At 39.7% G+C, this 13,273-nt stretch overlaps 1 protein-coding gene across 3 annotated transcripts in view; it reads left to right on the plus strand.

The window, feature by feature from the left end:
• Positions 1-3,048, plus strand: part of PRMT8 (protein arginine methyltransferase 8) — a 58,174-nt gene extending 55,126 nt beyond the window's left edge. For all 3 annotated transcript variants that reach the window (XM_062487420.1, XM_062487419.1, XM_062487422.1), the window contains one exon: positions 563-3,048. In XM_062487420.1, the coding sequence (XP_062343404.1) occupies positions 563-646 (84 nt within the window). In that variant the 3' untranslated portion in view covers positions 647-3,048. The remainder of the gene's footprint in view (positions 1-562) is intronic.
• The last annotated feature ends 10,225 nt before the right edge of the window (positions 3,049-13,273 follow it).

The raw sequence follows: 13,273 nt of genomic DNA on the forward strand, positions 1-13,273 counted from the left end.
AGAGAGAGACCACATTGGTTCAAAAGGATTTGCTAGTGCTTTGTTCTTCTGAAACATGAAGTTTCTCAAAAGCTGGCATAGACACAGCTTCCTTCTGTAGGGCTGTGTAGTGCCTCTTCCCTAAAAATGTGTCATTATAAGATAAAAAGTGACAAAGGGCTTCTGTACAATGGGAAGTTTGCTAGATGTAATCTGGAACAACCCCTGGTGGGAAAGCCCTTTAGCCTAAATTAAAAACATCTCAATGGGGGACACCCTTCAAAAATTTTCATAGGACATGTATGATAACAGCATTTCAGAAGCTTCCTGAACCAGGAGGTAACCAGGACATTAGATCCACCTCAGGAAGAGTACAGAAATATGACCAAAGCACAGATTGTATGGTGAATGCTGTTACACATCTTACAGCCTGCTTTCTCAGTATTAGCACCATTTAAAAAACAAGAAGTTGGAAACCACTGCAGGGATCTCTTGAATCTCTTTTCAAACCTGACAATGATAACTGAATTAATACACTAAACTTATGGTCTTACTTACATGTTGCATTTAAATCTTTTTACAGCGTGACCTGGATTTCACAGTAGACTTGGATTTTAAAGGACAGCTATGTGAAATGTCAGTATCTAATGACTACAAAATGCGTTAGCAAGAAACCTTTCAGAGAGATGAAAAGGAGAATTTTATCAAGTCTTGAACTGCAGAGCTTCAAGCTAGGAACAACTGTTCACAAGATTATTATATTAAATACTAGAATGTTTACTCTGATGGAGGGTGGCAACCTGATCTTTCTTGCAGATAGTACAGGGGGCTGGGATCCCACTGTGAATGTACAGTATACAGAACTGTAGCTTTTGTTAAACATAGGAAAAAAATAAGCAACAGTCTTGAGTGTTCTGGTTAACTTTAGGATGGCAGAAGATGCATATACAAATTGTATTACTTACTGTGAATTTCTGGTTCTTCCAAGCTTTGCATGTTAAAGATGATTAGGGCAGTTTTCTCACTATGAAAGACTACTACAGCACATTACTGTGATAGTATTACTGGACTTATATTCAATATAAATGAATATATATATTGTACATGAGGAAAAAAAAGTCATTTCATAATAGGAATTTGTTTTGTGATTATTTAATTCTCATTCTGCAGTTATGGAAAGATAATGATGTTACCTCTGGCACTACTCTAGGCAGTGATATATTCCATTAACTGTCCAATGTTATAGCTTTGGTAAATATTCCATGCAAAGTGTAGATAAGAGCTGGGCATTTACAGGAAGTTCAACAAGTATATTTTTGAATGTCCTCTGAAAATGTGGACCATTAGTTTTGAAATTCACCTTCACAACTGGATGTCTGTCAGAGCTTTAAAAAACATTAGCTTTTTATCCTTGAAAATATTCTGTGGTGAGTTTTTATAGCTGGATTTTGCATGAGACTTTCAGAAATCAGACACCTAGTATTTAAATGTGATGAATGCAAAGTCTCTGAAATGGTGGATAATTCATGCTTCTTGGCCATGCCATATTTCAGTTCTTTGCAAAATTCTTAATACAAAATAATTTTTAAAAAATAGGAAATAGTGTTACCTTTGGGTGATGTTTTAGATAAGTTTTAAATTGCACATACTATTCTCAAGAGTGCAGTAATTTGCAGGAGCAAGTTAATGTCTTTAAAAAAAATGTCGATGGCTTCTGATATTACTAATATGTCTGTAGCTTTCCCGTCCCCTTGAGTCCCTTGGTTTTTGTACAAAATCTCCTGCTTATTGTTAAAATATTAAGTGCTTATAATTCCTCATATGTACATATCAGGTCTTTTTACTATATGAATGTGGGCCATTTAATCACATGTGATTCATCAACAACTGCATCACCAGTCCTATCTACACATTTTCCAGTCAGTCTGGCATTAGGCACTAAATCATGTTTTATCTTGTACTGGATAAGATTGACTAGTTTTTTGCCTAAAAATATTTTTAATCACCTGCAAATAAAGCATACTTGAAGATGCATTTTGTTAGTATTTGTCAACTTCTCGCTTTTTAGAAACCGATTTCTATTGATTTTCCCTCCACAGAAACTGTATAGTGCCTCCATTTTCTTATGGTCTAAAGAATATGGTCTAGAGATTCTATCGAATGGTGTCTATGTAGAGTGAAATTAAACTAATTCAGCAGTAAAAGATACTGTTTGCAATTTAGTCCATCACTGTTGTTTTAAGCCCTCTTTCATATTTTTGGGTTGAGGATGAACAACTTTCCTTACAAAATCAAGTTCGTCTGTCCAATATTGCTATCATTTTCTTGGAATGAGTTCAGCTACTCTTTCAGTAATGGACTGGAAAAAAGAAAACATCTACAAGTTCCTTTCTAGTAACACTTTTGTGATTCTAGGAATTTAAGGTATGGAAATCTACCACAGTTTTTCTCAGGCCTTCCATTTATATAAAAATATACTCAAACAATGTTTTCATCTTCTTCTTTGCCACTAATCACTGAGATGACTGTTACTGAAAGAGGAAAGACTCTTACTTTGTTTGCCTAAATTATACTTTGAAAGTATTGCAAACCATCCACATCTCTAGCCCACTACATGAATATTTAATAACTTTAATATTAAAAGAATAACAAAGAAGGAAAAAAATCTCATACCTTATTTAAAACAACAACAACAAAAAAGAGAAAAAAAAAATTAAAAAAAGAAGATTCCCAAGGGTCTTTACTGAGAATGTGTCATTTTTGCCTGACAAAAAGCACTGGTCAAGAAGCAGCAAAAAAACCCCCACTTGATCAGAACAGATCATTAACCAGTTTGAGAAGTATTAAAGAACTGCTGTACATTGACTGCCCTTTCTGCTTCATCTTTCAACTGCTGACAGTGAAGTGTTGGTCTCTGTTCCATAGTGGCCACCCTGCCTTAGTACTTGAAGTGCCCATTTACTTCAGTGTTGCAGGATTACATCCTGACTGATATTATTAATGGCACAGTTCTGAGGTGGTCACCACACCTCAGGAACATTCTGTCCTGGAAAATTAGCTTGTGCTTTTCTTCACATCAAAAAAAATACCATGTATTTCTCCATCACAGAAAGAACTAAGAGTGCCTGCTGGAGTGCCGAGTGTCTTCAAATCCCAGTGATGGAAAAGCAAATGCAGGCTTGCAAGGTCATTAAAGCTGTTACCTACCAACAAGGTTTTGAAACCACTGGTGAGTTCAGCACACATAGGATCAGGTCAGCATTAGTGAAACAGGTATGCAAAGACCTTGCAGGTCAGGTGCAATCAGCTACAAGGCTTTCCTCAGCAATCCAAGTCCAGATAACCACCACACAGTCTGAGCCTCATGTTCTCAAGGCTTGAATAAGAAGGTTTCTTGTGGACTCCAGGATTGAACCAAAGCCACTGATTTTCAAATTTTGCATTAAAATATAATGACAAAATTACTGTTGAGAGCTGAAACAGACGCAGGTTTAAAACATTTAATTCCCTTCCCGACAAGGAAAAGATCATGAGCTGAGGACAGAGTGTGAGAAAGAGTACTGTACAGAAGTACAGTACTTAGTCAAAAGACTGTCCCTGATGAGTAACACAGTGCTGGAGAAAAGAGAAAACAGGTCGCTTCTGTCTTGACTCTGATCTTAAGGCAAAAATATTAAAACCCTTCTCAGGGATTGTTCTGTCACTTGAAACAAAGAGCATCCAAAAAATGGCACAGGGGGCAATTCACACTTGCAGTGCTTGATAGGATTAAGGAAGCAGTCCTTAGTGTTACGGGGGTCACCCTGTATTCCCAAGGTCCTCTAAAGAGCAGCATAGTACTGCTCTATTCTCATAAGAACTTATTCCCAGCACCAATTAGCCCTTGCCAGATGTCATTAGTTTCAGGTGTGGGTTTTGCAGGGGTTGCTCTGTGGACCATTCTATTTGCAGAATTAAAGGTTTACAGCCTTCTAATACTGTCTTAGACTTCTAATAAGAGTTGAAACTGTCCAAAATGTGAACAAGAATATTACCTAAGGTGGTAATATTTACCCAGTAATACCCACAAATTGTTTTTACCACAGTGCTGATTTGAAGAACCTTCTCAGAGATTATTTACAACAGGATTTGTTTTAAATTTAATATTAATTCAGAAATTAATTTAACACACACAGATTTGATTATAGATAACTTCATTCACTTAGAAGGTAAGTTTATAAAGGATACCAAGTATTCTATGTATACAATGAAGAACAGATAGGAAGATTTGAAAGTACAGGGGTGACCTACTGGAAAGCAGCATTTCAGGGAAGTACCTGGGAATGCTGGTGAACAAGCTGCCCATGAGCCAGAGGTGTGTTGTTGAGGCCAAGAAGGCCAATGGTATCCTGGGGTGCCTTAGGAAGAACATTGTCAATGTCAATGAACAGGTTGAAGGAGGAGATCCTGCCCCTTCACTCAGTCTCGGTGAGGCGAATCTGGATTGCTGTGTCCAGTTCTGGGCTCCTCATTAAAGAGAGACATGGAGCTTCTGGAGTGTGGCCAGCAGAGGGGAATAAGAATTATTTGGAGACTGGAGCACCTCTCTTATGAGGAAAGGCTGAGGGAGGTGGGCCTGTTCAGCCTCGAGAAGAGAAGAGAAGACTGAGAGGAGACCATATCAATGTCTCTAAGTACCTTAGGGGAGAGTGCCAAGAGAATGAGTCCAGACTTTTCTCAGGGATCCTTATCAAGAGGCAAAGGGCAGAAACTGATGCACAGGAAGTTCTACATGAGCCTGTCCCTTGGTTTGTTCAGCCTAGAGGAGATTGAAGGGCGACCTCATTGTGGTCTTTGGCATCCTCACAAGGAGAAGCAGGGGGGAAAGTACTGACCTTTGCATCCCTGGAGTCAGTGTCAGGACTCGAGGAAACAGCATGAAGCTGAGTCAGGGGAGGTTTAGGTTTGATATCAGGAAAAGATTTTTCACTCAGTGTGACTGAGCACTGGAATAGGGTCCCCAGGGAAATGGTCCCAGCACTAAGCCTGACAGAGTTCAAGAAGTGTTTGAACAGCACTCTTAGGCAAAAGGTGTGACTCTTGGGGGGTGTCCTGTTCAGGGCCAAGAGTTGTACTCAATGATCCCTATGGGTCCCTTCCACTTCAGGATATTCAATGATTCCATGAGGAAGAACTTTACTGTGTGGGTGACCAAGCACTGGAACAGATTGGCCAAAGAGGTTCTGGAATCTCCTTCCCTGGAAATATTAAAAAGTCACTTGGAAACTAATTCTGAGCAATGGATTCTAAGGGACTCTGCTTGAGCAGGCGATTAGACTACATTACCTCCAGTAGTCCTTTCCAAACCTAACCTTTCAGGGATTTTTTGATTTCCAAGAGCAAAGAACTTCCCCAGCCTCTCTGGGCAGCTGTTCTGGTGTTGTGATAATCTCACAGAGACACTTAACATTCAACTGGAATTACTCTTGTTTTAACCTGGGACAGTTGGTTCCTGTAGTTTTACTATTTTCCCCTAAGAAAAGCCTGGCTGTCTTTTCACTGTAACTCCCTGTTAGGTACTCCCTATTAGGTACTGGAAGAAACAATTAGTTCCCACCTTAGACCCCTCATGTTAACTCCCCTCTTCCCTACAAAATCCATGATTGCTTCTTAGCCTTTTATATGAATTATACCTCCTATCCACCTGTAATCCCTCCTCCTCCATTTCCCCCCCAACAGTCACTCTTGCTGCTGTTACACAGTGCTTAACAAATGCATCTAAGAGTTTTGCAACAAATATAATCCCAAGGATCACTATTTAAAAAAGAACAGTGTTCTTATGTGTTGTGTTGGTGGCATGGAGGACACATTTTATGAGCAATTTCAATTGGCTTATAAAGTCTAAGTTTATGCCAGTGTGTGCACCTGCGTAGTTGGAATATACAACTAAGCCAGGTGATTTCTTTTTCAATAGGCATGAAGCATTCACAGACTAGTTCCAACTGGAAAAGTGGGAGGTTTTTACCTTTTTTTGAAACATTTATTTTCAGCATTTCTCAGAGATCATCTCAGATCTTAATCTGCTAAGCACACAAGAGAGTCATGTAGAAGACAAATCCTTTCGATGGCATCTAAACTTCCTAGAAATTAAGTGCGAATTAACAGTACCTACAAATCTTTTTAAAAAGCAACTAAAGAAAAAAACCTGATGCTTTAGACCTGATATAAAAATAAGTTTAGAGTAAAGACAACATGAATCATCAGCTAGAGATTTCCCAGAAAACTGGTATTTCTTCACAGTATGATGACTGGGGTGAGCCAGGGCAGTAGTACGCCTACAGGGAACAAGAGTGTTCCCTGAAAATAGCTGCTGCTTCTGGGGATAAGCACAAAAAAGGTAAAAAATGTGTTCTACACAGTTGAGACAGAGAAAGAAGCAGACTACTGCTCACAGATGACTGCTAAACCAGACCACCCAACTCTTAGACAAAAAAAAAATATATATATATGTAGATATATATATATATATATATATATTCTATGGTCCAGATACAACTGACAGGAAAGAAAATTATTGTTATGATCACAACATTTTTGAAATCTCTGCTGTTCTCTTTGCAAGTATTTCAGGTTTTACAGGTACTAATGCAATTTTCCTGAATCCCTTCCCTTTCTCTGTTCTTTATATGTTTGATATTTTTCTCATTTTTGAGTGTAAACAAACAATGAGGATTAGTGATGATGCAAACAACATAAAGATAGCATTATTTGAGAAAGCTTGGGGAGATACTATAGTGTGATTATGACACAGAAAGAAACCATATTAGCTTTGAGATAACAACTGCAACACGAAATCAGTCTTACTTCCTCCAACAGTACACAGATTTGGGCTACAATCCAAGACATTCATCTGAATCACCAAGGGCAGCCTTTTAGAAGCACAACAATCAGTAAGATCAAGCCTGAGCCGACCCCTAAATCATCATGTGGAAAACAGAATGTCCTCTTCTGCTTTTGTGTCCTGCCATTTCCCAATTACGCAAATGAACCATCAGCATTTCCAGCACAACACGACCCTAGAACCAGAAACGGACCCCAGTGTTAAGGTCACAACAGAATTTAATCATGAACCATGCATGCCCTACCATTTTGATGCAGGAATATGAAATGGCAGCCCAGAAAGGCACACGTAGCTCATTAACAGTAACTTGAAATGCCAATCACTTAGCAGAGGCATTTTATCACCATCACGGCATATTTTTCACATCTATTGGCATGAAAAATCAATGTCATTAGCTAATGAGATATGATAGAAGCAAATATAATTGCTATTATCGCCACCGAGGGAGTATCTCAGAAAAAAAAAAAAAAGCTCATTATTTTGCTTGCTTTCCTATGGGGTGAAAGTAGATAGCAAGAAATGTTAAGTGCTGTGTGAAGCTGAAGCAACAGTATGTGATGGATAATATTTGTATGTCAAGTAGCCAACAACAAAACACATGATGACAATACATTTTGAGCTATGAATTGAGGGTATGGAAGCAGCAGAATTCAAAAACTGAAGGTATCCTTTACCAGTAAAGATGTGGAGGCAACTGAGAAAAGAACTTAAGGAAATAATTGGAAAACATTCAGAAGACTGGGTAAATTGTCCTGACAGGACCCATTAACAAAAGTAGTGAAGACATTAAGGCCTAACATTTTCTGGGAGAAATTTCTATTTGAATTCTGCTGCTAAATGATACCATTAAGTAGGAATTCTGTTAAACAGCAGGATATCTACTCTCCATCTTGGCAGATTCCTAGACCCTTGCAACCTAATGTTCATGGGTCCAAATGCAAAACTCACTTCTGCTTGCCAGAACATTGGTACTATGTTATGTTCTTCCCATTCCTCTTCCTCCAACAGTATTGGCATAATATGCTGTTTCTTTATCTTCATCCTGACAAGTTTCTAGCTTGTACTTCAGTGATATATAGGATTCCCTTTGTGGAATCTGCTTATAATCCAAAACCAGACCTTTATCAAACATTTCTACTAAGCTGTCCTCATCTCTTACTTGCCTATGTGTCATGCGTCTTTCTTACAACAGTCCACTCATGTAAATACCCATGACAGTGAGGATAAATCTAGTTGGCCTGGAGATACTGCCAGTCCCACAATAGTTCAAACATTTATAGATAGCTCGAATTTTAGAAGATGGAAAGTACCACTGTGATTCACCAATCTCTTGAAAACATCCAAACCCTCTGCTGAAGCAAGACAAGCTGGAACAGGTTGCTTAGGACCATTTACAGCTAGGTTTGGAGTATCTTCAAGTATGGATACTCCACAACTTCTCTGGGAAAACTATTCTAGTGTTTGAGCACCTCCACAGGAAAAAAGAAAAAAATAATTAAATAATTTCTTGTGTTCAGATGGAATTCCATGGGTTTCAGTTTGTGCCTGTAGCCCATTCTACAATCATTGGGTACTCCAGAGGAGAGTATGACTCCCTTCTTTTCATTCCTAAAGTCCATCAAGTATTTTCATTTACTGACAAGATCCCTCTTGTCAATAAAGCCCCCCGGGCTTTAAAACCCCCTCCCTCCCCCCTTCCCCCCCCCCATCTCCATCATTCAGCTGGTTTTCAGAGCAGTTTCCTGTCCAATTATCTAACACTTTGTTATCTTGTCAATGTGGATGTTATGGGAGAGTGTCAAAAACCTTACTAAAGCTGAGTTAAACAACATCCATGGATCTTCCCTCATCCATCAAGCTAGACATCTCATTGTGGAAACTATCAGGTTTGTTATGCACTATTTCCCCATTATAATTCCATGCTGATTATTCCTGATCACCATCTTGTCCTTCTTGTATCTCAACATGGTTTCCAGGACTAGCTGTCCACCACTTTCCCAGGAATTGTGGTAAGGCTCATTGCTATCTGGACCTTTCTTCTTGCCCTTCTGGAAAACAGGACGGACATTTGCTTTCTTAGAGATGTCTCACACCACAAAGTGCTTTCATAACACCCTTAAAAGCTCTGTTGCAGGTGTTGTGGTGATCTTAAATTAACTGCTAGACTTTAATGTTGATATACAAAGCAGACATGCAAAACAGTCTGCTTAACTCAAATGCTATTTGTTTGGGGTTTTTTTCCATCGGTACCACCAAAATGTAGGTTGTAAGGAAACCTTGGAGGTTTCTAGTCCAAGCAGAAATTTCCTCAACGCTATGTCAAATCACTGTGGCTTTGTGTAAAACCTGTTCTGAACACTTCCAAGGATGAGGACTTTATGAGTTATCAGTAAATTGGAAACAAATCCCTTCACCATAAACCATGCCTAGCTTATTTAGCATTACAGTTTTGAAACCTTCCAGCAGTTAATTTTTAATCATTGATAGATGTCTGTAATCGTGCGTGACATCACTTTCTTGACCAACGGCACCCAACAGAAATCTAAGTATACCATGTTTGCACAGCTGCATTGTCTGCACAGCAACAACAGAAAGGTACATTTAGCTACTGCTCTACACAAGAACCATGTCAGTGAGGAACAAATATTAAACAAAAATCCACTATTTAATCATTTGAGCAGGTCTCGATTGCTGTGCAGCAATCCCTGCATGGGACAAGCCAAGAGCAAGGGCTTCACACATCTTACCTGAGTTTAGTAATTCCTTGCACAACCTCCCCTGGGGCTTCTAATGACACAAATTATTTCAGTGTAGAAGGTGACTCCACAGAGGGTTGCAAATAAAAATGCCAGTAACATACCTGTAGAAAGTTTCACTCCTATCATTCGTCTTTCTGACAGAAATGTCATTTAATGCAAATCAGTTTCTCTGTCAGAATAATACTTAAAGAAGTCCTGTCACTGAGAAGCTGCATTAGTGATTTATGCCTCATTTCGGAGGGATGAGCAACAGCCTTATTACAGCTTCATAATATAAATCCATACAATACAGGGTTGCTATGACGACTGATGAGCCTTAATAGCTTAGATTCAAAGGACCTTGCTCAAAACTGTCAAGTAGTGCAGTTCAATGCAGTTCAGTCATTTGCACCTGTAGAACTGGGAGAAGGCCATGCAGGAACAGAACAGTTCAGTCACACTCTCAGGGGAGGCATCTTTGCTTTGCAGAGCCTTCCTTACCTCTGACCTATGTACTGCTAGTCCTGAGGCTTTTCAGCCCCCAGCAGATGTATCCAAACTCCACAGCAATACTGAGCTCCTTAGGCTGCCTGAGAAACACTGTTCACATCCAGTTCCATTTATTATAATTTAAAGATGAGGTTACAATGAGGTAAGACAATTAAACACCTTCTTGGTACTGAAAATGGGCTGCCTACCCCTCTTACATTTCTTTTCTTAAAACTGTGATCTTAGCTGTGTTTTCCGCCCATATCCTCCCACTAAGTGTGGTATTTGTCAGATTTTGCTGGGCTAGTTGAGCTCACTAACACAGGAGAGAATTCTGTCTTTTTCTTCTTCTCTCTTATTATTTTTTCCCTCGAGATTCTGCCAAGGCCTAAAATGGCTTGTTGCAGGGTTCTAACAACTTGTAAAAGGTAAAATGGAGGAGTAATGACTGGCAGGAATAGAGTTGCAAACCTACCCAGTACTCTTATCCTCTGAAAAGAGCAGCACCTGAGCCTTAACAGCAGCTGTACAGTCACAGCAATATCCACATTCCCAGTTCATAGACTTGATTTGCTCTGAAAAGGTAAGATTTAAGTGTAGTGCTGCAGCAGCACTGAATCCTGCAAATAGGCAGACTGATGTTCCAAAGCTGATAATACTCATTTTGCAATGAGATGATTAAGAAGACGGAAAAAAAAAATTAAGCTGGATACAGTGACACAAGACCTAAAAAAGCGTATTTTGTACGCTCTGAGGAAAAGAACACGGATCTCACAATGTGAGGCAAATATGGCACAAAGCAAAACGCCAGGCACAACACAGTATGCCACAGAGGGATGGTAGCTGTGGCTGCTGCTCTTCCCTTCTGCAAGCCCAGCCAAAACCTCAGCTGAGTATGTAATGCAAAGGTGCAGATGCATACACAACACACTAATGTCACCAATCACGCAAAACAGAGCAGGGTCTTCACTGTTCATTACCCACACACACACAAACAGCAGCTCAGGTAATGGGAGTGCTGGAGTAAGGTTCAGAGCCACATAATGTGTAACTCAAATGTCTCAGTTCCACAGGATCCCCTACTCCCTTCCTGTTCAACCCATGAAAACCAGACATTTCCAGTGAGAAAGCTCCTCTGAACCCGGGTTTTTCTTGTAATGATTGTGCTCAGCAGAAGGATGTGGCAGAAAAGGCACTGACAACTGCAGAAGCTAAACACAGCTGTCCAGTATAGCTGGACTTGTTTGAAATACTTCCCTTTTCAGTGTCTGAAAGGAAATAAGCAATGCTTATCTGACTAATCCAATGTCCTTCAACTTCTAGTACATTTGGAAGGATTCGGTGTCACTGCATACAATATTTCAGATTAGTAACAGAAATTAACTTTTACACCTGCTCTGTAAACTTAACCTACTGGGTTGTTTTTTTTCCCCTTGAGAAGCCTGTTTTCATCAAATAATAATCAGGTGCCTTTTACTAGCTTTATATTAAAAGAACTTTAGTTGTTTGATGTGTAAACAGGCCAAAGTACCCAACTCTCTTCTTTTTTCAGAAGTGTATGAGTGCTACTGCAATTCCTGTAATTTCAATAATCAAAAAGACCCATTATTTCAACAGCTGCGGATGAATTCAGGAAGTTGCCACTGATGAGCTTTATGAGCATGTTTCTGCTTTCTAAAACAAGATTCCACTTGTGCAGAGAGAAAATGAATTTATTCCAAAATGATCTCACATGATAGAAAACTCTGCCAATATACGGATATTGCAAACAAAAATGGTCCCAAGTTGGGAAATTTTACTTGAGTTAATTTACTACCAAAGTACACAAATTTTTTTCAATGACTGAGGTTCTGGGGGAAACCAAAAAAGAGTGTAAACCATTGAATACCAAATGTATTCAAGTACATTTTTTCTCTCCTCTGCAACCAAGTTTCAGCTTCCTTTTTTTCACTATGAGGTCAACTCTGTCTGTCAGAATTTGTCCAAGGAGCCAACAGGCAGCACAAGAAGTTGTGAGGATGTGTGTAATGCTTTCTGCCACCCCAGGTAATATGGTTTCAGCCATTCGATCCCAATGCTTCCAGTTGTCCTGGGCTTAGGGATGCCAGTTGTTCTCTTCCTCATTTGTCCCTGCTCCAGCGTGAGGTGTGACCACTGACTGCAGCTGTTTCAGAGGCAAACTTCCTTCAAAGTGGTCTGCTCCTTACCTATTCCTTGTGTGTGGAGTGTTCCCATTTTAACACCTGCATGTTATTTCTTAAATCTGGTATGTGAGGAGGTGCTGTACACTTCTCTCAAGAAGGTTATACTGTGCAATGATTTTTTTCCATTGCTGGTCCATTCACACCTGGGCAGGCTGGAACCTGTTTTGACTGGCACACAGTCATTCATGGACATCCAGTTCCAAAGGGTTAGGAGCACTCTGTTAATATCCATGTAAATGGACTTTGTATTGTGCTTAACCAAAGTTTTGTCAGAATTGGGCACCTGACCAGGCAGAGATAAAGTTCTCCCAAAGGAGAACGGGAATGGAAAAATGGGGCAAAAAAAAAAAAAGAAAATAGGAAAAGGAAGCTTCACTACTGTTAAATCAGTATTAACTTTCTAAACAGAAAAATACCCTCAGGAAGTATGAAACCCTGGTGGAGAGCCAGAAGACAGCAACCCAGCAGCACAGTTAGCATCCAGGAATATGGGAACCTGGCAATTCCCACACCACTTTGATGGCCAGCTGGACAACTGAATCTGCCCAGGAGCAGAGCCTTGTAGCATGTTATTCATATCTGTCTTCAGTGAGCCTGAATCCACCAGTAACTGCTGTTTGTTCAGGTGTGCCAACAGGTGAGTAAGCCCTGGCCTGAGGTTTAGATAACCAAACAGACCATGAGAAACACTGGACATGACACAAAGCAACTGTGAACACTGCAAATAACAGAGTGAGAAGCTGAAAGTTGTTACAGACAGCACTGTGAGCAATGCCTGGACTTCCCACGTGGATAAGGGGGAGTTTACACAGTAACTTCACAAATAATTGGAGGAAAATAGTGGGAACTCTTTTGGGAGTGGAAACTTGCAAGGCCAGAAGCACCTCAGTAACTATATCAATAATAACACATAAACTCTAGGTGAGTTAGGAAATGGTAGAATAAATAGGTATGTGGGTACAAATGCAGAAAACTTGGGACTA

This window comes from Cinclus cinclus, chromosome 2 (genome assembly GCF_963662255.1).
Source record: "Cinclus cinclus chromosome 2, bCinCin1.1, whole genome shotgun sequence".
NCBI lineage: Eukaryota > Metazoa > Chordata > Aves > Passeriformes > Cinclidae > Cinclus > Cinclus cinclus.